The sequence below is a fragment of the Mirounga leonina genome, unplaced genomic scaffold (genome assembly GCF_011800145.1).
Source record: "Mirounga leonina isolate KUSES-001 unplaced genomic scaffold, KU_Mleo_1.0 Mir_101046, whole genome shotgun sequence".
In the NCBI taxonomy this organism is placed as follows: domain Eukaryota; kingdom Metazoa; phylum Chordata; class Mammalia; order Carnivora; family Phocidae; genus Mirounga; species Mirounga leonina.
The window spans coordinates 71015-98484 of NW_023270055.1; the positions used below are offsets into that span (position 1 = coordinate 71015).

At 38.0% G+C, this 27470-nt stretch overlaps 2 protein-coding genes across 2 annotated transcripts; both read right to left on the reverse strand.

Moving 5' to 3' along the window:
- Window positions 1-1634: 1634 nt before the first annotated feature.
- On the reverse strand, window positions 1635-3421 carry LOC118009207 (ras-related protein Rab-9A-like). Its single transcript, XM_035003034.1, is given in 1 exon segment — window positions 1635-3421. A coding segment is annotated over 1 exon segment (606 nt). The 5' UTR covers window positions 3353-3421; the 3' UTR covers window positions 1635-2746.
- A 3680-nt stretch (window positions 3422-7101) lies between these two features.
- LOC118009264 (NADH dehydrogenase [ubiquinone] 1 beta subcomplex subunit 1-like) lies at window positions 7102-7305 on the reverse strand. The gene has a single exon (XM_035003151.1). It carries the CDS (start codon window positions 7273-7275, stop codon window positions 7102-7104), a length of 174 nt encoding a protein of 57 aa, XP_034859042.1. The 5' UTR covers window positions 7276-7305.
- Between the last annotated feature and the right edge of the window lie 20165 nt (window positions 7306-27470).

Genomic DNA, 27470 nt, shown 5'->3' on the forward strand with positions numbered 1-27470 from the left:
AGGAACAAGAACAATGTGGTGTGGTACAGCTATTAGTTCCTTGAACTTTTTATATTAACAGTGTGCTTATATCATTACGTAGTCACAAAATATAAATAAATAAATAAATAGATAGATAGATAAGATAGATAGATAGATAGAAATAAGTAAATAGGGGCGCCTGGGTGGCTCAGTTGGTTAAGCGACTGCCTTCGGCTCAGGTCATGATCCTGGAGTCCCAGGATCGAGTCCCGCATCGGGCTCCCTGCTTGGCAGGGAGTCTGCTTCTCCCTCTGACCCTCCTCCCTCTCATGCTCTCTGTCTCTCATTCTCTCTGTCTCAAATAAATAAATAAAATCTTAAAAAAAAAAAAAAAGAAAAGAAATAAGTAAATAAATAAATAAATAAAAATACTTGCGATACCTAGTATTGACCAAGTAGTAGTAAGTGGCAGTACAGAAATGTCACCTAATATTTATCTTTTGAAAGTTTGTAATATCAATTAATATTTTAAATCCAAATGTCTGTGATAAAGAATAGTTTAAATAAATTATTAGACAGCTAATAAAATGAAGTTTGCCTGTTATATTGAAAATACATACACATGCAAGTCACAAAACAACGAGTATACTCGAGATGAATTTAAAAAAAAGGTCTTAGAGCAAGTCCTCCAATTAAAAAAAAAGGGGAATATGGAATGTACACCAATCTGTTAATAGGTTTCCATTATGTTTTTATCTTGGGATGAGAATTACAATTTTGGAGGGCAAATTATTATGTTATAAATAGTAAAAACTAAAGTTGTTTGTAATATAAGAATATGAGGAAATTTAATTTTCACAAATTTATGATATTTTCTTATGGCAAATTTGTTCAATATATGAGGAAATTAAATTTTCAAATGCTTAGCTTACTCTTATGATAATCTTTCAGAGGTTCCAAATGATAGGGTCAGATAGAGATATACATGAATCTAGTTTGTCAAAATCAACTGTTCTTTCATGACAAAGCAGGCTCTCATATCCATACAATGTCCTTTGATAACTGTAATAGTTCACAATTAAAGATCCCTGTCTACACCAACACATCCCTGTCTACACTGACAGTTCAGACTCTCTTTATGCTCAGTGTATGCCCTTATCTCTGTAAGATCATCATCACAGGCACATTACACAAACTTTACCCACAAATAATTTGTGTCGTTTGATATTTGCAGCAAGTTCTCTAAAAAATGACAAATTTTCTTGAATGTATATTACTAAAAAATGGTGATAGAGAAGACATTAAACACCTAACTAAATAAGGATGCCTTTATTTTCCCTCACACAAAGAATGATTCTCCTTTGTACTTCCTCTTAAGAGCAATAAAGTTACCAAATGGGGGTGGCCATGTTGTATACAAATGACGATTACAGTGAAACTAACTCTATTGATATTTAATACTGAAATATGAGTCATTAAATTATTTTAAATAGAAGTAGTAATTCAATCAAAAAACAATGACCTACATTTCATTTGATTTTAACTTATACTACAGTTAATCCTTGAACAACAGGGGTTGATCTGTGTGGGTCCACTTATACAGAGATTTTTTTTTTTTTATCAATACCATATAGTACTATATTTTTCTCTGTGATTTTTTTAAATCACATTTTTTGTCTAGCTTATTTTATTATAAAAATATAGTATATAATACATATACAGAATATATTAACTGTTTATGTTATTGGTCAGTTTTCTGGTCAACAGAGTATTAGTAGTCAAGTCTGAGGGAAGTTCAAAGTTATGTGGATTTTTTTACTTGGTGGGTCAGTGTCCCTCTACCTTACGTTGTTAAAGAGTCAACTGTATTTAACATTGCTTTAACAAAAGTTTTTCCTGAACCAAGAATGAGATGCATAAAAATATAAATACAAGTATCCTCCACTTTTCAAAAGTTTGCATTTTGCCACTTTGCTTTTACAAAAGACCTACATTAGTATTTGTTCACTAACTAAAACAAATCCAAAGCATATTTTTGCTTTTATGAAAACAGGTAAAAAGCAAAAATAGCATTCAGCACATTTTGTAGAGAGCCCTTATACAGGCAGCACACATTCCAAGCACTGAGGGTGCTACTGTCAAGATCCTTTCCCAGGAACTATACTCAGCATCTCAGCATCCAGGTGCCTGAGTTCTGAACTATGTGTGCATCTGTGCTTCACCTTGATTTATTTTGGGCATTTGTTAGCAAGACATGTCCTAAGGTGTCAAGAAAGCCTAACAGAGATTATTTGTTTTGGTCTGAGTATACTCAAAAAGTTTTCCATATAAATTGATAATTGCTTCTTTGCACTATACCATTTTGGCTTATGAAAGGTTTCAGAGGAACAGTCTACTTTTGGATAGTGGGGGAAACCTAAATATATAGTTTTCCATTTTCTGAAGAGAAAAGCAGCCCAGCTATAACTTCAAGGATAATGTAGTGTTTTTAGTTATAAAGTATTGATCATCTCATTTATTAGCTCTGCAAGGTACATATTTAAATTAAATGTTATTAGACAACCATTACAATTTATAAATGTAAGGTGCCACTACTGAGTACATTGATTCTTCCATGAGTGGATGTGTCCCTTCTCCCACCCACTAACAAAGCAGCAATATGGTTAGTTTAATTTTATGAGTAGATGATCCATTGCTGCAAATGCTAATTCTCTTCTCCACCTTGTTTTGTTTTTCTGTGAATGTGTGTAAGTTGGTTAGATCGCATGGGCAACCTCTCTAACGATCAACAGCAAGATGAGCTAGGCTTGGGCTTTCGGTGCAGACTGACCGTGTCTGTCTGAATCAGGTGATCTGACCTATCCTCAGTAGCAAGCACTCTTCGAACTGCTTCCTCAAAGGCCGCTGCGACATTTGTGGCATCTTTTGCACTTGTTTCAAAGTAAGGATAGTCGCCGTTGTCCCTGCACCAGGCTTGGGCTTCTTCTGTAGACACCTGACGGTCACTTATGTCAATCTTGTTGCCCAAAATCACGAAAGGAAAACTTTCGGGCTCTTTCACATCTGCATAATATATGAATTCTTTCTTCCAGTCACTCAAGTTCTGGAAGCTCTGAGAATCGTCGACACTAAAACTTAGCAGGCAACAGTCAGAACCTCTGTAAAATGGCGTCCTGAGGCTTCTGAATTGCTCTTGACCAGCCATGTCCCAAATCTACACGGTAACAAAATGTCCATCCACCTCCAAATCTTTATTTAAAAATTCAACACCTATTGTATGGAAGAGCTGGGTATCAAACTTATTGGTCAAATACCTGTTCATTAGAGAGGTCTTCCCAACTCCACCATCTCCAAGGAGAATTACTTTAAAAAGCGATGATTTTCCTGCCATTCTTATTCATAAGATCTTTGACTACAGAACCCTGTAAAATAAAAAGGTACCATTATGTTCATCTACATATCTATATCTGTGACTATAAGAATTATATCAATATAGGTAGACCAATTTATTGCTGCATAGGGAATACCTAGTAACGAAAGTTGTCATTTACTCATTCACTGAATTATGTGCTACAAATGATCCTACCATAACTCCCTAAAACAACTAATGAGGGATGATTCTTCCCCTTCCTTAGGTCACAGTTTAGGGTGAAGCTGATTTTTAAGTCCAAATTTGACCCCAAAAACTGCTCTTAACCATTACTATGATAATCACCTGCCTACTTACAATAGGTCCATTTGTTAAGATGCACTAAGAGACAGAATTTACTTTCTGTGCCAATTTCAAAGAGACCATCTATTATTGTCATTGTTTGCCTAACATGCCAAGGATTTTCTTAACTCTTTCCACACTTTCTCTCTTAAAATGATATCACCAAAGGACCAGGAAAGCAAGACACAGAAACTGACTGATCTGGCTGTAGAGGGATAAAACACCAATCACTAAGTAAACAAACCTATTATCTTCATTAAAATGTTAATTTGAATTTCCTAAAATTAATCTCAGCAGCAGTACAGTTTTTAATATATCATAGTGTAGGGGCACCTGGGTGGCTCAGTCGTTAAGCGTCTGCCTCCGGCTAAGGTCAGGATCCCAGGGTCCTGGGATCGAGCCCCGCATCAGGCTCCCTGCTCCACGGGGAGCCTGCTTCTCCCTCTCCCACTCCCCCTGCTTGTGTTCCTTCTCTCGCTATGACTCTCTCTGTCAAATAAATAAATAAAATCTTAAAAAAAAAAAACAGACACATTAACAATTCCTACTTTTAGCAAAAATTAATCTGTGCCATTATTTGTATGGTTTTTTTTTTTTAAGATTTTATTCATTTATTTGACAGAGACAGACACAGCAAGAGAGGGAACACAGGCAGCGGGAGTGGGAGAGGGAGAAGCAGGCTTCCTGCTGAGCAGGGAGTTTGATGTGGGGCTCGATCCCAGGACCCTGGGACCATGACCTAAGCTTAAGGCAGACAATTAACATCTGAGCCACTCAGGCGTCCCTTATTTGTATGTTTTGAAGCAGAATCAAATAAACCTTAAAAGAAAACTTGATCCAAATATACTCTTGTCAGGGGGAAAGATGGCAGAGGAGTAGGGGACCCTATTTCAACTGGTGCCCGGAATTGAGCTGGATATCTACCTGGCCACTTTGAGCACCCACGAAACCAGCCTGAGATATAAGAAGATCTGGATCTCTACAAACAGAATATCGCAGGCGGTTGGTTTTGAGATACGAATAGGGGAGCCGTAATTCCGTGGGCAGATATCAGAGGATAAACGGCAGCGGGAGCATGCCTGGCTGTGGGGATCCTACACCGCCGGTGAGTGACAGCCTAGCACACTGTGGACAGGGCACAGACTTGCAGACTGGTAGCGGTGGGGAAAGAACTTTAGGGCAGCCCCCAGGTCAGGAACCCGGAGCCGTGGGGTCAAGCACCAGAACTGGGAGCAGCTGGCGGTTTTAGAAGCACAAAGGGCAGAGACGTGCCCCAACCTGGAGGCAGGACTGGAAGCGCTGTGGAGGGTGCAGAACCCAGGACGCTGCAGTTTAGAGCAGCACAGACAGAAATGGAGACGGTGTGGCCTGGAGAGCTCATTGAAAAATATTCCATGCTTATGGATCAGAAGAATAAACATTGTTAAAATGTCTATGCCATCCCAATCAAAATTCCAAAGACATTTTTCAAAGTGCTGGAACAAACAATCCTAAAATTTGTATGGAATCCGAAAGGACCCCGAATCGCCAAGGAAATGTTGAAAACATATAGACCAATGGAACAGAACAGAGAACCCAGATATGGACCCTCAACTCTATGGTCAAATAATCTTTGACAAAGCAGGAAAAAACATGCAATGGAAAAAGACAGTCTCTTCAATAAATGGTGCTGGGAAAATTGGACAGCCACATGCAGAAGAATGAAACTCGACCATTCTCTTAACACCTTTCACAAAGATAAACTCAAAATGGATGAAAGGGCTCGATGTCAGACAGGAATGCATCAAAATCCTAGAGGAGAACATAGGCAGTAACCTCTTTGACATCGGCCACAGCAACTTCTTTCAAGATACATCTCCAAAAGCTAGTGAAACAAAAGCAAAAATGAACTTTTAGGACTTATCAAGATAAAAAGCTTCTGCACAGCAAAGGAAACAGTCAACAAAACGAAGAGGCAACCCACAGAATGGGAGAAGATATTTGCAAATGACAGTACAGATAAAGGGCTGGTATCCAAAATCCATAAAGAACTTCTCAAACTCAGCACCCAAAAAACAAATAATCAAGTCAAAAAGTGGGCAGAAAATATGAAAAGACACTTCTCTGAAGAAGACATACAAATGGCTAACAGACACATGAAAAAATGTTCATCATCATTAGCCATCAGGGAAATCCAAATCAAAACCACACTGAGATACCACCTTACACCACTTAGAGTGGCAAAAATGGACAGGGAAAGAAACAACAAATGTTGGAGAGGTTTTGGAGAAAGGGGAACCCTCTTACACTGTTGGTGGGAATGCAAGCTGGTACAGCCACTTTGGAAAACAGTGTGGAGGTTCCTCAAAAATTTAAAGATAGAGCTACCCTATGACCCAGCAATTGCACTCCTGGGTATCTACCCCAAAGACACAGATGTAGTGAAAAGAAGGGCCATATGCACGCCAATGTTCAGAGCAGCAATGTCTGCAATAGCCAAACAGTGGAAAGAGCCGAGATGCCCTTCAACAGATGAATGGATAAAGAAGATGTGGTCCATATATACAATGGAATATTACTTAGCCATCAGAAAGAATGAATACCCAACTTTTACATCAACATGGATGAGACTGGAGGAGATTATGCTAAGTGAAATAAGTCAAGCAGAGAAAGTCAATTATCATCTGGTTTCACTTATTTGTGGAACATAAGGAATAGCATGGAGGACATTAGGAGAAGGAAGGGGAAAATGGGTGGGGGGGACTGGAGGGAGAGATGAACCATGAGAGACTATGGACCTGAGAAACAAACAGGGTTTTAGAGGGGAGGAGGAAGGGGGGATTGGTTAGCCCAGTGATGGGTATTAAGGAGGACACGTACTGCATGGAACACTGGGTGTTATACGAAAACAGTGGATCGTGGATCACCACATCAAAAACTAACGATGTATTGTATGGTGACTAACATAACATAATAAAATTTAAAAAGAAAAAAACAAATATACTCTTGCAGGCAAGGCTTAAGGCAAAATTAAAACTTCCCACACTACAGGAACCAGGCTGTGTGGAGTGGGATTTCATCTGCCTACAGATGAATACAAATAGCTGGTGAGAACGCTATTCCTACTTAATGCTTCTTTTTTTTTTTTTTTAAAGATTTTATTTATTTATTTGAGACAGAGAGAATGAGAGACAAAGAGCATGAGAGGGAGGAGGGTCAGAGGGAGCAGCAGACTCCCTGCCGAGCAGGGAGCCCGATGCGGGACTCAATCCCAGGACTCCAGGATCATGACCTGAGCCGAAGGCAGTCGCTCAACCAACTGAGCCACCCAGGCGCCCCACTACTTAATACTTCTTATGCTTTTTTTTTTTTTTAAATAATGAATGTGTTTTTATTTCTCTCCTAATTTTTAAAAAATGTGAACATTCTGTAATTCAGTCATGGGGCCTTTACTTCCAGATGACTTCTTCATTCTGTCTCAATTCCCTTTTAAACAACAAACTCTTGTTCCGGAAGGCAGTCAGTTTTTCATCATTCTTTCTGTCTAGAAAACACCCAAGGACAAACCCCATGGGCACAAGTATATGTACCCAGTGGTCATGAACAATCTGAATTACGTTCATCCTGAGTGCTGCAGACTTGGTGCCAAAAACGACCCCAAGACCAAGGGCAGTGATGAACCAACCACCGGCGCTGGCGGAAGCTGCCTCTTACGCTTTTTCTTTTTTCTTTTTTTTAAACGATTTTATTTATTTATTTGACAGAGAGAGACACAGCGAGAGAGGGAACACAAGGAGGAGGAGTGGGAGAGGGAGAAGCAGGCTCCCCGCAGAGCAGAGAGCCCGATGTGGGACTTGATGCCAGGACCCTGGGATCATGACCTGAGCCGAAGGCGGTCGCTCAACCAACTGAGCCACCCAGGCGCCCCTCTTACGCTTTTTTTAGATACTTTCAAAGATACTCACAGTTTTTGAATAATGACAATAACAATGAATGAACAGAAAAATTAAACCTAGCATATTAACCAATTATAAATTTATAACAAATTCTGTTTCCTCCATAATCCTTTATTGCTTCTCTACAGTTTTTTTGGACTCAAATTATATTATTTAATTTGCAAATATCTCAGCAGTAAGAGCTTTTAAGTATATTAAGTGTATAAAACAAAAGAGCTGAGAAAAGCAACCACTTTCTGGAAAGTAGGACTTGCAGAGAAGTGAATCCAAGGCGATATTCGGGAGGATAGACGGTGGGGGAGGGGCCTCCATCAGCCGCTTCTGGCAAGTGATAGAGCCACGGAGCACAAAATCAGAACTTTTAGAAGTCTGCTCTGCTGAGGGACGTCACTCTGGTGACTAAGTGGGGGGAGGAACCCTTGTGGGACAGTGTGGACTCAGGACCCTCGGGGTCACAGAAAGACCAGGGGTGCCTTAGTGTGGCAGAGCTCCCAGGTATCGGAGCAGGGAAACCGGCTGCAGAGACAGCCCAGGCGCGGGCTCTCAGCTCGGGGTTGCCATAAACCGTGATCCACGGCACAGTCGGGCCCCTGCTCCTCCAGCAGGGACCCAAAAAGCGGTAGATTCGCGGAGACTCCCCTTCCTCCTCCAGGAGGAGCGGCGCGGGAGCGCATGGCAGGGACCTGCTGGGTTTGGAGACCACCCAGGGTTGGGTGCCAGAGATAGAAACGCGTGGTCACAGGCTGGGTGAGCATGGAGCGCGGCCAGAGACTGGGGAGACGGGAGTGACTGACGGCTTTTCTCTGGGGGCTCACTGAGGAGCGGGGCCCCGAGTTTTCGGCTCCACCTCCGAGGAGATTGGGAGGCCACCATTTTCACTCTCCGTCTCTAAAGCTGTACAGAAAGCTTGCAGGGAACAAAAGCTCCCAAGAGCAAACCCGGACCAGGCAAGGGTGGGGCAATCCACCTCCAGCAAAGACATTTGGAAACCACGGCAACAGGCCCCTCCCCCAAAAGATCAGCAAGAGCAGCCAGCCAAGACCAAGTTTACCGATCAATGAGAACGGCAGAACTCCAGTGCTAGGGGAATACTGCACATAGAATTCATGGCTTTTTTATCATGATTCTTTAGTCTTTCAAAGTTAATTTTTTTTAACTGTTTTTCTTTCTTTTTTTTTTTGAATTTTTCTTTTTCCCTTTTTCAACCAATATCTTATCAATCCCTTTTTTAAAAAACATTTTTATTTTTCATTTTTAGAGTCATATTCTATCCCTTCATAGTAGTTACCCGTATTTTTGGCATATATATATATAAGTTGTTCTCTCTTTAAAATTTTGAGATAGTTTCTTCTAACAGATCAAAATATACCCTAAATCTCTAGTGTATGGTTTTTTTCTACACCCCTGCCTGATCACATTCTCTCCCTTTTTTTTTCTTTTTTTTTAAATCCTTTTCTTTTTTCAAACAACTTATCCATTCCTTTTATAAAATTTTTTATAATTTCCATCTTTACAGTCATATTCCATCCCTTCATCATATCAACCCTTATTTTTGTAGATATATAAGTTTTTCTTTCTTTAAAATTTTGGGAAGCACTTTCTTCTAACAGACCAAAATACACCCCAAATCTAGTGTGTGGCACTGATCTATATACCAGCCTGATCATATTTGATCACATTCTGGTTTTTGTTTTGTTTTGTTCTGTTTTTGTTTGTTTTTATCTTTATCTTTTTCTTTTTTCTTTTTTTCTTTTTTTTCTTTTTCTTTATTCTCTCTTTCCCTTTTTCTTCCCACTGCTTCAGGTCTTTTCTGATTTGTTTAGAGTATATTTTCTGGGGACGTTGTTACCCTGCTAGCATTTTGTTCTCTCATTAATCTATTCTCCTCTGCACAAAATGACAAGACAACACCTCAACAAAAAGAACAAGAGGTAGTACCAACTGCCAGGGACCTACTCAATACAGACATTAGTATGATGTCAGATCTAGAGTTCCGAATCATCACTTTAAAGATACTAGCTGGGCTTGAAAAAAGCATGGAAGTTATTAGAGAAACCCTTTCTGGAGAGGTAAAAGAACTAAAATCTAACCAAGTAGAAATCAAAAAGGCTATTAATGAGGTGCAATCAAATATGGGGCGCTAACTGGTAGGATAAATGAGACAGAAGAGAGAATCAGTGAGATAGAAGACCAAATGCTGGAAAATAAAGAAGTTGAGAAAAAGAGAGATAAACAACTACTGGATCACGAGGGCAGAATTCGAGAGATACCATAAGATGAAACAACATTACAATAATTGGGATCCCAGAAGAAGAAGAAAGAGAGAGAGGGGCAGAAGGTATAATGGAGCAAATTAGAGCATAGAACTTCCCTAATTTGGGGAAGGAAACAGGCATCAAAATCCAGCAAGCACAGAGAACCCCTCTCAAAATCAATAAAAATAGGTCAACACCCCGACACCTAATAGTAAAACTTACGAGTCTCAGAGACAAAGAGAAAATCCTGAAAGCAGCTCAGGAGAAGAGATCTGTAACCTACAATGGTAGAAACAATAGATTGGCAACAGACCTATTCACAGAGACCTGGCAGGCCAGAAAGGACTGGCAGGATATATTCAGAGCACTAAATGAGAAAAATATGCAGCCAAGAATACTATATCCAGCTAGGCTGTCATTGAAAATTGAAGGAGAGATAAAAAGCTTCCAGGACAAACAAAAACTAAAGGAATTTGCAAACACCAAACCAGCCCTACAAGAAATATTGAAAGGGGTCCTCTAAGCAAAGAGAGAGCCTAAAAGCAACATAGACCACAAAGGAACACAGACAATATACGGTAACAGTCACCTTACAGGCAACACAATGGCACTAAATTCCTATCTTTCAATAGTTACCCTGAATGTAAATGGGCTAAATGCCCCAATCAAAAGACACAGGCTAACAGACTGGATTAAAAAACAAGACCCATCGATATGCTGTCTGCAAGAGACTCTATTTAGAACCAAAGACACCCCCAGATTGAAAGTGAGGGGGTGGAAAACCATTTACCACACTAATGGACACCAAAAGAAAGCTGCGGTGGCAATCCTTATATCAGACAAATTTTAAACCAAAGACTGTAATAAGAGATGAGGAAGGACACTATATCCTAAAGGGTCTATCCAACAAGAAGATCTAACAATTGTAAATATCTATGCCCCTAACATGGGAGCAGCCAATTATATAAGGCAATTAATAACAAAAGCAAAGAAACACATCAACAACAATACAATAATAGTGGGGGACTTTAACATCCCCCTCACTGAAATGGACAGATCATCTAAGCAAAAGATCAAGAAGGAAATAAAGACTTTAAATGACCACACTGGACCAAATGGACTTCACAGACCTATTCAGGACATTCCATCCCAAAGCAACAGAATACACATTCTTCTCTAGTGCCCATGGAACATTCTCCAGAATCGATCACATCCTAGGTCATAAATCAGGTCTCAACCGGTACCAAAATACTGGGATCCTTCCCTGCCTATTTTCAGACCACAATGCTTTGAAACTAGAACTCAATCACAAGAGGAAAGTCGGAAAGAACTCAAATAAATACATGGAGGCTAAAGAGCATCCTACTGAAGAATGAATGGGTCAACCAGGAAATTAAAGAAGAATTTAAAAATTCATGGAAACCAATGAAAATGAAAATACAACTATTCAAAATCTTTGGGATGCAGCAAAGGCAGTCCTAAGAGGAAAGTATATAGCAATACAAGCCTTTCTCAAGAAACAAGAAAGGGGGCGCCTGGGTGGCTCAGTTGGTTAAGCGACTGCCTTCGGCTCAGGTCATGATCCCGGAGTCCCTGGATCGAGTCCCGCATCGGGCTCCCTGCTCGGCAGGGAGTCTGCTTCTCCCTCTGACCCTCCCCCTTCTCATGTGCTCTCTCTCATTCTCTCTCTCAAATAAATAAATAAAATATTAAAAAAAAAAAAAAAAAAGAAACAAGAAAGGTCTCAAAACCTAACCCTACACCTAAAGGAGCTGGAGAAAGAACAGCAAATAAAGCCTAAACCCAGCAAGAAAAGAGAAATAATAAAGATCAGAGCAGAAATCAATGAAATAGAAACTAAAAGAACAGTAGAACAGATCAACGAAACTAGGGACTGGTTCTTTGAAAGAATTAACAAGATTGATAAACCCCTGGCCAGACTTATCAAAAAGAAAAGAGAAATGACCCAAATCAACAAAATCATGAATGAAAGAGGAGAGATCACAACCAACACCAAAGAAATACAAACAATTATAAGAACATATTATGAGCAACTCTATGGCAGCAAATTAGAAAAACCTGGAAGAAATGGATGCATTCCTGAGATGTATCAACTACCAAAACTGAACCAGGAAGAAAGAGAAAACCTGAACAGACCTATAACCACTAAGGAAATTGAAGCAGTCATCAAAAATCTCCCCCCCAAAAAAAGCCCCGGGCCAGATGGCTTCCCAGGGGAATTCTACCAAACATTTAAAGAAAAATTAATACCGGGGTGCCTGGGTGGCTCAGTCGTTAAGTGTCTGCCTTCAGCTCAGGTCATGATCCCAGAGTCCTGGGATCGAGCCCCGCATCAGGCTCCCTGTTCGGTGGGAAGCCTGCTTCTCCCTCTCTCACTCCCCCTGCTTGTGTTCCCTCTCTCACTGTGTCTCTATCAAATAAATAAAATCTGAAAAAAAAAAAAAGAAAGAAAAATTAATACGTATTCTTCTGAAACTGTTCCTAAAAACAGAAATGGAAGGGAAACTTCCAAACTCATTTTAGGAGGCCACCATTACCTTGATCCCAAAACCAGACAAAGACCCCATCAAAAAGGAGAATTACAGACCAATATCCCTGATGAACATGGATGCAAAAATTCTCACCAAAATACTAGCCAATAAGATCCAACAGTCCATTGAAAGAATTATTCACCACAACCAAGTGGGATTTATTCGTGGGCTGCAAGGTTGGTTCAACACCCGCAAATCAATCAACATGACACAATACATTAACAAAAGAAAGAACAAGAACCATATGATCCTCTCAATAGATGCAGAAAAAGCATTTGACAAAGTACAGCATCCTTTCTTGATCAAAACTCTTCAGAGTATAGGCCTAGAGGGTACATACCTCAATATCATAAAAGCCATCTATGAAAAACCTACAGCAAATATCATTCTCAATGGGGAAAAACTGAGAGCTTTCCCCCTAAGGTCAGGAATGCGGCAGGGATGTCCACTATCACCACTGCTATTCAACATAGTATTGGAAGTCCTAGCCACAGCAATCAGACAACAAAAAGAAATAAAAGGCATCCAAATCAGCAAAGAAGTCAAACTGTCACTCTTTGCAGATGATATGATACTTTATGTGGAAAACCCAAAAGACTTCACCCCAAAACTGCGAGAACTCATACAGGAATTCAGTAAAGTGGCAGGATATAAAATCAATGCACAGAAGTCAGTGCCATTCCTATACACCAACAACAAGACAGAAGACAGAGAAATTAAGGAGTCAATCCCATTTACAATTGCACCCAAAACCATAAGATACCTAGGAATAAATCTAACCAAAGAGGCAAAGGATCTGTACTCAGAAAACTATAAAATACTCATGAAAGAAATTGAGGAAGACACAAAGAAATGGAAAAACATTCCATGCTCATGGATTGGAAGAACAAATATTGTGAAGATGTCAATGCTACCTAGAGCAATCTACACATTCAATGCAATCCCCATCAAAATACCATCCATTTTTTTCAAAGAAATGGAACAAATAATCCTAAAATTTGTATGGAACAAGAAAAGACCCCGCATAGCCAGAGGAATGTTGAAAAAGAAAAGCAAAGCTGGCGGCATTACAATTCCAGACTTCCAGCTCTATTACAAAGCTGTCATCATCAAGACAGTATGGTACTGGCACGAAAACAGACACATAGATCAATGGAACAGAATGGAGAGCCCAGAAATGGACCCTCAACTCTTTAGTCAACTAATTTTTGACAAAGCAGGAAAGAATGTCCAATGGAAAAAAGACAGTCTCTTCAACAAATGGTGTTGGGAAAATTGGACAGCCACATGCAGAAGAATGAAACTGGACCATTTCCTTACACCACACACAAAAACAGATTCCAAATGGTTGAAAGACCTCAATGTGAGACAGGAGTCCATCAAAATCCTAAAGGAGAACACAGGCAGCAACCTCTTCGACCTCAGCCACAGCAACTTCTTCCTAGAAACATCACCAAAGGCAAGGGAAGCAAGGGCAAAAATGAACTATTGGGACTTCATCAAGATAAAAAGCTTTTGCACAGCAAAGGAAACAGTCAACAAAACCAAAAGACAACCGACAGAATAGGAGAAGATATTTGCAAATGACATATCAGATAAAGGGCTAGTATCCAAAATCTATAAAGAACTCATCAAACTCAACACCCAAAGAACAAAGAATCCAATCAAGAAATGGGCAGAAGACATAAACATTTTTCCAAAGAAGACATCCAATGGCCAACAGACACATGAAAAAGTGCTCAACATCACTCAGCATCACAGAAGTCCAAATCAAAACCTCAATGAGATACCACCTCACACCAGTCAGAATGGCTAAAATTAACAAGTCAGGAAAGGACAGATGTTGGCGGGGATGTGGAGAAAGGGGAACCCTCCTACACTGTTGGTGGGAATGCAAGCTGGTGCAGCCACTCTGGAAAACAGTATGGAGTTTCCTCAAAAGGTTGAAAATAGAGCTACCATAGCATCCAGCAATTGCACTACTGGGTATTTACCCCAAAGATACAAAAGTAGGGATCCGAAAGGGTACGTGCACCCCGATGTTTATAAGCAGCAATGTCCACAATAGCCAAACTGTGGAAAGAGCCAAGATGTCCATCAACAGATGAATGGATAAAGAAGATCTGGTATATATATACAATGGAATATTATGCAGCCATCAAAAGGAATGAGATCTTGCCATTTGCAACGATGTGGATGGAACTGGAGGGTATTATGCTGAGCAAAATAAGTCAAACAGAGAAAGACATGTATCATATGACCTCACTGATATGAGGAATTCTTAATCTCAGGAAACAAACTGAGGGTTGCTGGAGTGGGGGGTGGGGTGGGAGGGATGGGGTGACTGGGTGATAGATACTGGGGAGGGTATGTGCTCTGGTAAGCGCTGTGAATTGTGCAAGACTGTTGAATCTCAGATCTGTACCTCTGAAACAAATAATGCAATATATGTTAAGAAAAAAAAAAAAGGTAGCAGAAGGAGAAGAATGAAGGGGGGGAAATCGGAGAGGTAGACAAACCATGAGAGACAATGGACTCTGAAAAAGAAACTGAGGGTTCTAGAGGGGAGGGGGGTAGGAGGATGGGTTAGCCTGGTGATGGGTATTGAGGAGGGCACGTTCTGCATGGAGCACTGCGTGTTATGCACAAACAATGAATCATGGAACACTACATCTAAAACTAATGATGTAATGTATGGGGATTAACATAACAATAAAAATATTTTAAAAAATAATAAGAAATTTTAAAAAAGGAAAAAAAAAAAAGAGCTGTCAGAGCTTTAGAACTTTCTACAATGAAGAAAATGCCCTACAACAGCACTATCAAACTCATTAGGCACTAGCCACACATAGGTATTGAGCACTTAACAAGTGGCTGATAGGGATGAAGGAATGAATCTTAAATTTTATTTTTTTTAAATTTTATTTATTTATTCATGAGAGACAGAGAGAGAGAGAGAGGCAGAGGGAGAAGCAGGCTCCCGCAGAGCAGGGAGCCCGATGCGGGACTCAATCCCAGGACCCTGAGATCATGACCTGAGCTGAAGGCAGACGCTTAACCATCTGAGCCACCCAGGCGCCCAAATTTTATTTAATTTTAACGAAGTTTAAATTGCTATATTCAAAGAACCAATAGTTGTACTGGACAGCATGGTTCTGGAGGAAACTTGTGATAAACATGAAAGTAGTTAATGATGAATGAAAGTAGATGTTGAGTATTGGAATGCTAAAAGGTAAACAGACATTAATAATAATTACTGTACTGACTGGCATGAATTTGGAAATTCCCTGTGGTAAACATATAATTACATTATAATGTGAAGTGTGAACCCCTATATATAGGATATGTATGTAATATAATTGAGCATTTTCTATAATGTAAAATATTAATTATTCATTCCAACTACATGCTATACCATTTTGGAAAAAATGTGCAGCAACTTCTCATTATATAGAAATCAAGTTAAAAAGAAAATATGATTAAAAAATAATGGAACATACCTTAGACCTTAATTTAACTCTCATTGAATCAGTCCTTTCAAATAACGGCTACAGTAATTAGTACTCTAATTAATACAAGTAAAGTATTAGGTAATTAAAGTGCATATCTCCAGAAGGTCATATTAATGTTTTTTTACATTGTATTTTATGATGTCTTGGCACCTTAAAAATATTTCTGAAGAGTGAAACAGTCCAGCATCCTCATTCCTTGAAATAGCAAAGGATCCTGCCAGAATCAAACCTTTCATGACTAAATCAATAAATCCCACCCCCAACCACTTCCTTTATCTAACTCTCACAAACTAAGCCAAAGTTTTTCCTGTGCTAAATCACTCCAGGGACCATATAACTAGGGGCCACTACTTTAACTCAAAGCCTGCCAGAATTATTCAATCCTAAATTGTTACTTTGAAGTACTTTGCCTCTGTATGGAAACCCAAATTAAGGCTCTGACTTAGGGTTCCTTTCACTCCTTTTTGTGTCCTGGCCTACAGTCGTTCTTTCTCCTGTGGCCCTGTATGGGCCTTCCTTCCTCTCACAAAATATAGCAATAAAGTTTTTCTTCAAAGACAATGACATCTGTGTTGTCACTCAGTCACCCTATAAATGCAAATCCTGATGATACAAATAAAGACAAAGCTTTCTCTATTTTAAACATATCCCTCCACCCAATGGCAAGCAAATGGCTGTACCCAAATAAATGGTAGAAAGTCAAAACAAGTTCAAATTCCTTAATTTGCTGACATATTAATAATGCACTAAATCATTTATTTTGTCCAATTCTTTTGATTCTTGATTATACAACTTCAAGTTTTAGAAGAAAGAAGAGCAAAACCAAAAGAACAAAACTATTTTAACATAAACTATTACTGTCCCTCCCTAAAAACTCTCCTTCCTAGATTGAGGACTAAACCTTTTCAGTGAAGACATCTGGATCTCACTGACATTACCAGCATAACTCTGGCTGCTTCAACTGCTGCATACCCTCTCCACTGTAGTTATTTTGAAATGCAGTTTCAAATGGAATTCAGTTCTATTACCAAACCATTATTTCCCTTGTCTTCAGCTTTAGTGTCTGCTAACCTTTCGGTTTGTAACACCTTGCCCACTTCACCTAATTAAATGGTTATTACTTTGGAACTCCTCATTGTTATAATCACTTATTCTCAGACCTCTTCCTCAACATTCCATATTCCTCAGTGTTATTATACACAACTTTAAAAATATATAATCACAAAACCTTAATGTTTTGGTACAGAAGTGCAAAAGATGTATATTACTCAAGTCTAGTGTTTATCCAAATATTTTTAAAGTTGATAGACTTCCACACAGTTCCCCTATTACTAACATTACTAACATGTGGTCAATTTGTCACAATTAATGAGCAAATAATATTGATACATTATTATTTTGAAAGCCCATAGTTTACATTAGATTTCATTCTTTGTGATGTACATTTTTTAGAGTTTTGGTAATGTATAATATGATAGAAGCATAACCAAACCATCACACACAGCTTCACTATCCTAAACATCCCCTGTCCAATCATTCTTCCTTCTTTTTCTGAACCTGTGGAATCACTGATCATTTTACTGTTTTTAAAGTTTTATAATCTCGGGGCACCTGGGCAGCTCAGTTGGTTAAGCTACTGCCTTCAGCTCAGGTCATGATCCCAGGGTCCTGGGATCAAGCCACACATTGGGCTCCCTGCTCAGCAGGAAGCCTGCTTCTCCCTCTCCCACTCCCCCTGCTTGTGTTCCCTCTCACACTCTCTCTCTGTCAATTAAATAAATAAATAAAATCTTTTTAAAAAATAAATAAATAATACTTTGAAGTACTTTGCCTCTCTATGGAACTCAAGAACTCCATATAGCTAAAATCATTACACATTTTGTAATCTCAAGAACTCCAAATAGTTAAAATCATGTACCACGTTTTGAAGGCTTTTCAAAATGTTTCTTTCATTCAGCAATATTTGTTTAAGACTCCACCATGTTTTTCATTGGTTATTAATATCTCATTTATATTTTATATTTTATAACATTGCCATATTATCAATGTGCCAATTTATCTATTCACCTACCAAAGGACATCTTTTGTATATTTTGTTACATTTTTATCTATTTCATTTTTTTAAAGTTTATGTAGAGGCAGAGAGAGGAGGGACAGAGTAAGGGGCAGAGAGAATCCCAAGCAGACTCCCTGTTGAGTACAGAGCCCAACACAGGACTCAACCCCCCACAACCCTGATATCATGACCTGAGCCAAAATCAAGAGTCAGACGCTCAACCAACTGAGCCACCCAGGCATCCCCCTATTTCATTTTTTACTGTAATATAAATAAAGTGTTTTTAATTTCAAATTCCAGCTGTTAAACGCTGGCATGTAGAAAAGCATCTGAATTTCATAAAATCTTGTACCCTGAAACCTAGTTATAATTGTTTCTTAGTTCCAAGAGTATGTTTGTTGATTCCCTGGAATTTTCCATATGTTTAATCACATGATATATACTAAAAAGACAGTTTTATTTCCTCCTTCCCAATCTTTTATGTTTATTTCCCTTTTCTTGCCTTATACCTGATCTCACTTGTAGGATTTTTGTAGATGGTCTTTTTCAAGTTGAGGAAGTTCCCCTGGTTCACTTAGCATTTTTATCATGGTTGAAGGTTGGATTTTGTCAAATGCTTTTCCTTCATCTATTATAGTCATATGAGTTTTCTTTTCCTTTAGTGTGATTGTTTATGGTAACTGATTTTTTTAATACTTAAACAGCCCTACAAACCTAAAACAAATTCCCAAGTCATACTTTATAATTTCTAAAAACATATTAGTAGATGCAATTTGTTAATATTTTGTTTAGGATTCGTGCATCCATATGCATTAGATACACTGATCTGTAGTTTTCTTGTGACTTCTTGTCTAGTAGTGATATTAGAGTAGTGCTGGACTTAGAGAATGAGTTAAGAAATATTAATTCTGATTCTATATTCTGGAAGAGACTGTAGAGAATGGGTATAATTTCTACATTAAATGTTTGGTAGAATTCACTACCAGGGGACACAACTGGGCCTGATGCTTTATGTTTTGGAAAGTTATTAATTATTGATCAATTTATTGAGTAGATATAGAACTATTCAGATTATCTATTTCTCTGTGAGATTTAGTAGACTGTCTTTCAAGGAATTGGTCCATTTCACCTACATTATCAAATCTGTATGGAGTTGTTCATAATATTCGTTTATTACCCTTTTGCTATCCAGAGGATTAGTAGTATGGCCCTTTATTACATTAGTAATTGGTGTCTTTTTTCTTTTTCCCTTGATTCACTAGGCTAGAGTTTTCAATTTCATTGATATTTTTAAAACACTCATTTTTGCTATCTTGATATGCTCTACTGACATGGTTTCAGTTCTGTTATTTTCCACTTCCATTTTTATTAATCTTTTCTTCTAGTTTTTTTCAAATGGAGGCTTGGTTTGCTGATTTCACATCTTTGTTTCTTTCTAATATATACATTCAGTGCTATAAATTTTCCCATAAGCACTGTTTCCACTGCATCCACAAAACTTGATAAGCTGTTTTTTCATTTTCATTTAGTTCTAAATATTTTTATTCACTTCTCATGAGACTTCTTTGACCCATTAGTTATCTAGACTTGTGTTATCTGAGCACCAACTTTACTGGAATTTTCCAGCTATCTTTCTATTATTGATTTCTAGTTTAATTCCACTGTGTAGTTGGGATAGGCTCTGTATGATTTCTATTCTTTTAAAAATTTTTGTGAAAGTCTATTTTAGAGCCCAGAATTTGATCTATTTTGGTAAACATTCCATGTGAACTTGAGAATATGTATTCTGCTGGTGCTGTTGGGTAAGATATTCTGTAAGGTCAGTTACATCAAGTTGACAAATAGAACTGTTCAGTTCAACCTTGTGCAACTCGATCCATCAATTAGTGCTAGAAAGGACTAAAGTCATGAACTATAATAATGGATTAATCTATTTCTTACTCATTCTATCATTTTTTTGTCTCCTGCATCTCGAGGCTTTGTAAGATACACACATTTATTAAGGACTATTATGTCTTAGAGAAATGAACCTTTTATCTTTATATAATAATGCCTCTCTGTATGCCTGATATTTATTCTTGTGGAGTTTATTTTGTCTGAAAGATAGCTACACTCCCTGTCCCTAGATTAGTGTTAGCATATGATATTTTTTCCTTCTCTTTATCTTTGATTAATCTGTCTCTATATTCAATGTGGGATTCTTATAGACAACACATAATTAGGTCCTATTTATATCCACTCTGAGAGTGTCAGTCCCTTATTGATGTATTCAGAGCATTTACATTTAAAGTGATTATTGAACTAATTGGAGTATCTACCAAATTTGTAGCCATTTTCTATTCACTGGCATTGTTCTTTTTTGTCTCCCACTATTTTTCTGCCTTCTCTCTTTTATTAGGAATTTTGTATGATTTGTTTTCCTCTCAGCATATCATTACATTCTTTTGAATTTAAAAAAAAATTATTTTTTAATTTTTTACTGATTGGATTAGAGTCTGCACTATACATTTAGAGGCAATCTAACTCCATTTTTATATAATATCATAATTTACTGCTTCACAGGTAAGGCACATACCTTAGGACAGAATTCCACCTAATTACTTTTGATTTTATTATTTTGAACAAGCTTCTAACTGTTAGAATGACTAAGTATAAGAAAAATAAAAGATTTTGTTTTACCTTCATTTATTCCTTCTCTATAACACTCCTTTCTTTAGATCTAAGCTTCTGACTTATATCATATTCCTTCTTTCTGAAGAACTTCTTTCAACATTTCTTGCGAAGTAGGTCTACTGGCAACAGATTTTCTCAATGTTTATTTGTCTGACAATGTCTTCATTTGTCCTCTTTTATGAAGGATAATTTTGTTTTGTTTTTCCCCTCAAGTGCTTTAAATATCTCACTCTACTCTCTCACTGAAATGGCTTCTGAAGGGGAGTCCGAAGTAATAAATTTCATTACTCCTCTTCGAGTAAGGTGTTTTTTTCTCTGCCTTCTTTCAATTTTCTTGTTGCCTTCAATTTTCTGCAGTTTAAATATGATATGCCTACATACAGTTTTTAGGTATGTATCCTGCTTAATGTTTGCTGGGCTTCATGGGTCTGTGGTTTGGAGTCTGTTGGTAATTTTGTAAAATTCACCAAACACAGTACTTGAAATATTTCTTGTCTCTCTTTTTCTTCTCCCTTTGATATCCTTATTATACATTATATCACATCTCTTGAATATTCTATTTTTGTGGGGGTTTTTTTCATTCTTTTTGCTTTTTGCTTTTAGTTTGGAATGTTTCCATTCACATATTTTCAAGTTCACTGATTCTTCCTTTGGCCATAGCCAATGCACCTATGGGCTCATTAAAGCAGCCTTCGTTTCTCTTAAAATGTTTTCAATTTCTAGCATTTCCTTCTGATTCCTACTTGGGGTTCCATCTCTCTGCTTTCCTTACTCAAGTGTTAGTACATGTCCATTTTTCCATAATCCTTAGCAAATTGATCATAACCATCTCATATTACAGTCTAGTTATTGAAAGTTTCTGCCATGTCTGAGTCTGGTTCGATGTTTGCTATTTCTCTGCAGTCTTTTTTTTTTTTTTTTGGCCTTTGGTCATGCATGCTTTATTATTTTTTTATTTACAGAAAGATATAGTGCATAGGATACAAGGAACTGAGACATAAATTGGCCTTTAATTTTTTTTTTAATTTTTTTAAAGATTTTATTTATTTATTTGAGAGAGAGAACACATGAGAGGGGATAGGGTCAGAGGACGAAGCAGACTCCCTGCCGAGCAGGGAGCCCGATGCGGGACTCAATCCTGGGACTCCAGGATCATGACCTGAGCCGAAGGCAGTTGCTTAACCAACTGAGCCACCCAGGCGCCCCATAAATTGGCCTTTAATTTGAAGACTTATGTTGACTGATAAGGACTTAGGTTCTTTTTATGGTTTGCTATAGTTGAAAGTATTAGAGGATAAAATCTCCTTATTTTCTTTTTTTTTTTCCTTCTCCTGAGTCTGTGGGTATACCTAAAAACTTCTTAAACAGTGCCTGAGCCTTGCAGTTCTTTCAGCTGTCATTCTCTGTAATTTTATGGCAACCAGGTTGATGTAGTTGTAAGGTATGAGGAAACATTCTCTAGTCTTATGATTGGGACTCCTCCCCCTCCCTCCCTCCTCCTCCACTTCTCTCCCTCTCCTCCTTTTCTCTTTCTCCTTCTTTTTTTGCATGTTAGCTCTGACAGGAGATGATAAAGAGAACTGGATTTGGGTATTTCCCTTCTCCCAGGATTAGGTTTAGTAAAACTCAAGTAAGTTAGGCCATTACAGTATAGTTTTTCTCTTTAGGACAGGCTCTTATTATGGAGAACAGAATATTATGAGTTCATTTTGTAATAACCACTTTTCCCTCTCATTCTGTTAGAAGTCCCAGGACATTTTTCCCAATATTCACGTAGGAACTTAGCGAGGCTCCTGGAGGTAAAATTCATTTAGAATCATCCTAAAACTGGGTCCCCAGAATGTTTAACTCTCAAGCTCATCCATACTTCACAATTAGTCAATCACAGTTTAAACGGTCCCACTGGAACTGCTTCTACAACAGGCTTATAGCTCCTAGACTTCTGTTCCATACACACACACACACACTCTCTCTCTATACATCATACTGATACTTATCTATCATGATATACATATGTGTATATCATATACATATATGTATGTGTATATGGGTATATGTGTATACACATACATATATGTACCATATACATATATGGTATGTGTACATATATGTGTATATATACATATATACACATATACATATCACACCATATACTACCCAAAACTACCCGCTTCCAAAAAGGAAAGAAAATGAGATTTTGCAAACTTATTTACAGTGGCTCAACCTGAACAATCTAAGTGCCTAACTAAAGAATGCTCTGACACTATTTGAAGAGACACAAGAATAGAGAACTATTGAAATAAACTTATTTTAAAAAACAAACTAATTGAAAGCATGCACCACACAAAATTACACATCTTACAGTTTAGGGGAAAACCTAGAATAATCAGTATTAAGTTCAATATTAATTTTTTATATATATCAAATGTATTTTTAAGCATCACTTTCACTTAAAGCCTAACTAAAATAAATTCTGTAATTAAGAGGAGATACAAATAATTTTCTTTTACTTTTTTCACATACTAATATCCACTAAACCTCAAAAAAGTTGCTTCCGAAGTTTTTCTGTAATTCATATCAAATTGAAAATGTAACTTGCTCTGGCAACAAGAGTATAAATGACAAAAGAAAAATAAATTGGACTTTGCCAATATTAAAATTTTTGCTTCAATGTATGCTACCAAGAAAGTGAAAAGACAACCAGAAAATGGAAGAAAGTATTTGAAAATCATGTATCTGATAAGGGACTTATATCTGGACAAAAGAACTATTTAATGAGCAAAGACTATATTTTTTTTCCAAGAAGATACACAAGTGGCAAGTATTTGAAAGATATGAACATAATTACTTACCACAAAAAAAGTAAATGAAAGCCAATGAAATGCCACTTCATACCCACTAGGATGCCAAAAAAACAGACAATAAGAAATCTTTTAGAGAGAATGTGGAGAAGTGGGACTTCATATGTATCTGGTGGTGAAAACATAAAGTATATAGTTCTTTATTTGAATTTCCATTAGGATAAGCTTATAGATAGAATCTACCATATTCCCAGAAGTGGAATATGCAGCCTCCAAAATCCAAATAAACCAACCAAGTACAGGGCCTCTTCTTTGGTCTTAGGGGTGGCCAATGACACCATTTTATTTTTAGTCACTTGTGAACCATCCCAAGTGGATCCTGCCCATTCCTAAGAATTTCAGTATCTTGCAACACACTTGGACCTTTTGCTCGTTTTATTACGTAGCCCCAGATGGTTACGTGTATTACCATCACATTAAAATTAGTGGTATCGTGCTTCACAGTTTCTGTTATCATATTATCAATATAGTGTATCATTACACTTAAAACCTGCATCAAGACCAAATCTTTCCTAACTATCTGATGAAAATAAAACAGTGAAGTTAGGTGACACTACAGCAACACAGTTAAAGTAAATTGGGATCTTTTCCATGTGAAGTTAAACTACAGCTGGGTGTTTTCATAGACTGAGGCAGAGCAAGGTCAATCACAGAATACCAACCTTCTTTAGTCTGCTGTGATTTTTGTATGTCCATGTCTGCTGAAGCTATAGGCAGTACAACTTTATTTAGGCCTCAGTAGTGTACTATTAGTCTCCGTAAATTCTCCACCTTTTAAACTGGCCACACAAGGCTAATGCACAGCAAATTCATTGGCACCAGCTCTCTACCTTCAGGCATGTCCTTAATTAAAGTGGTCATCTCTTTTTGTACACCATGTTTTGAATACTGCTTTAAGTTACTCCCCCATGTAGGTTCAGGACGTTTTTGTGGTTCTCAGTGAGCATGCCCAAATAAAAATGGCCTAAAGGTAGCCCTACATGCCTTTTATTTTATGATATGAGGTATACAAAGCAATCCACAATCAGATATAATATCCATTCCAAAAAATATAAAGGCAACCAACACACAAAATCAATTCAAAAACCCCAAAATTCTCACATTATTTACATTCACTACTGCATTACTATACCTCCCAATCTAACCTTATCCCACACTACAAACATCACCAACAGGCTTTGGAATCATATTGCACTGGGTTCCTGTATCAGCAAGGAGTCCAGAAAAGTTTATTTTCCTACCCCTGTCCACTTTACCCCCACATGTGCAAATGACCTTGAGCCCCCACCAGGGGGCAGCTGACCCTGACCTCTACATCCATCTTTACCTTGATTAATCTTCCTAGGTTAGAGACTCATGGTCTCTAGAAGACCATGGTCAGATTTGTCACTGTAATCCTTACCCTCTGGCTTTTTAAATTCCTTCTCCAAACTGGAGTAAATAGAACAGACTTGTTTTTGCCCTTTAATATTGTTTGACTAACAGGGATCCCACTGCTCCACAAAATCTCTGGTACTGCTGCTTTGTGCCAACTCCATTAATGTGCCCACTTTACTCATCCCATTTTTTAATAACCATCTGAAGATTTCCACTGTGTTGGGCCAAGTCCCTGAACTCTCTCCTTTGTCCCTCCCATTTTCTTAATTATTTTAATGTTCTTGGTATCAATAAGACCTATATGAGAAAACTGAGATAGAAAATCTGATAAGGTCTCTCAAATTGTCATTTGATTTTGTAGCAGTACGGTTACATGCAATTCCAATGCAACAAGGGGCTCCCTTAATCCCAGCACTGACTATAATCTGGGTAATGCATATATTCTGCTGGTGCATATCCCAGTTATCATAAAGCCAACCCCACATGGCTTGCATATAAAGCACATCAACAGCTGTATCTGGGGTGTCCCATTTGGAATTGGCAGGGGAAGTTGAGCAGTCCTCATTCTCAGGATAAAATCATATTATGGTGGCCTTTATCTAATCTACCAGGCTGCCTATTTCCTTGGGAATAACCTGTGGGTCTGGATCACACACAGCTAACTATGATTGTTCAACAGTAAGCTGCAAGTCTTGCATTAATCCAAAGATGCTGTTCCACTCTGCATCACTGAAAACCAAAGACTCAGTTCCCAAGCTGGTTACTCTCACTTCTTGAAGCTAAATCAGTAAATTTACTAAACTTCTTGAAGCTAATCAGTACTGACCTACAAAATGTGCCAGTTCCTTCACACCATATTTCTTTTCCCTCTCCCTACATTAACTACTTTCTTGGTAACCAGAGGTCTAAAAGGTATTTTCTGTAGCCTCTGCATATTTTTTTTTCTAGGTGGCTCTGAGACTAATGCCCAAAGCTCTTATCAACCCAAATCTAAACTTGGTTCAGCATCAAGGCCCAACCTAGTATTTTATCTTCACTGTAGCTTTTACAGGTAACAAGACCAGGGAATTCTATATTTAGCCAGCTTCTTATTTTGGATTTCCATATAATTACAATGAGCCAAGTCCTCAGGATTCAGGTCTAACACCATTTCTAAATTCCACTGGTATCTGTTAGCTTCAGTAACTATAGTACAGCTGCTACTTCATATGATGGGTGACTAGGTAGCTATCCGGGATCAAAGGTTTCTTCTCCTACCCCACCTTTATCCTTTCTCTTCAAAACTGAAAGATTCTGCAAGTCAGAGCCATCTTAGAAAATTTCAACATAGGGCCCAATTCCAAAATGGGGCTGGGGTTCTCCAACACACAATACCAGACAATTCTCGGATACGAGCAGTGTCCAAGAATTCAACTGAATCTGACACTATCTACTCAAACATAGCATTAAATTCCCAGGTTATGGGTGTACTCCCACAACATTATCCCCAACCCCCACATAAGATTCCTGTTGCAGCCCAGACTATTACTGGCTACACTGCGTTGGGAAACCATAAAATTGATCTCACTCTTTTTAATGAAGTATTTGTTATATTGAGGTGATCTGGAAGTGCATCTACAGGCCTGTTTATTCATGCAAACTGACAGAAGGAGCAATGCACAGAGCTATCCATCCTTAAATAAACCTGCCCAATTACATCCCTACAAGTCACCATTCCAAAACCTGTCACATTTATGTCCCAGGCCTTTCTTTGCCCAGGTCTCAGAGACTCTTGGTCTCAGAAATCCTTCCCTACCTCAGCAGCTATAAAAAATTCAATCATCCAAGGCCTAGTTCAGGTCACTCACACCCTAAGCTTTCTCTTTCTCTCATAATCACCTCAATTATACATCTCATTCAGTTAAGCTCTAACCACAGTTAGTTATGTGTCTGTTTGCTAATTATAAGTTAACTCTGTGAAAGGGATATAAAACACCTAATACTATTCATTCGTCTATCCTTTTTTCTGTTTTGTTTTTTACTGATTTTTTTCAACTTGTTTCTCAAGTATTGTCACTTAAATAGAAGGTTGTGTCCTCCTTTTCCATAATCTTTTTAATTAGACATGTAACTGACATATAATTGCTATCCAGAAATTCAGCTGTACAACATATTAGTTCAACAATTCTACGCATTACTCAAGTTTGCCTTGTAAGCGTACTCACCATCTGTCACCACACAATGTTGTTTATGATATTTCTGACTACATTCACTATGCTGTACTTTTCATCTCCATGACTTATTTGTGTCATAACTGGAAGTCTGTACCTCTTAATCCTTTTCATGTATTTTGCCTATCCCCTCATGCACCTCCCTTCCAAAACCACCAATTCTCTGTATTTAAGAGTCTGTTTGCTTTTTGTTCATTTGTTTTTGACATTCCACATATAAGGAAAATTATATGATATTTGTTTCTAGATTGGATTTATTCCACATAGCATAATACCATCTAGGTCCATCCATGTTGTCAATGATGACAAAAATCTCATTCTTTTTATGGTTAAGTCTCTCTCCCTCTCCCTCCATCCTTCCTCCAA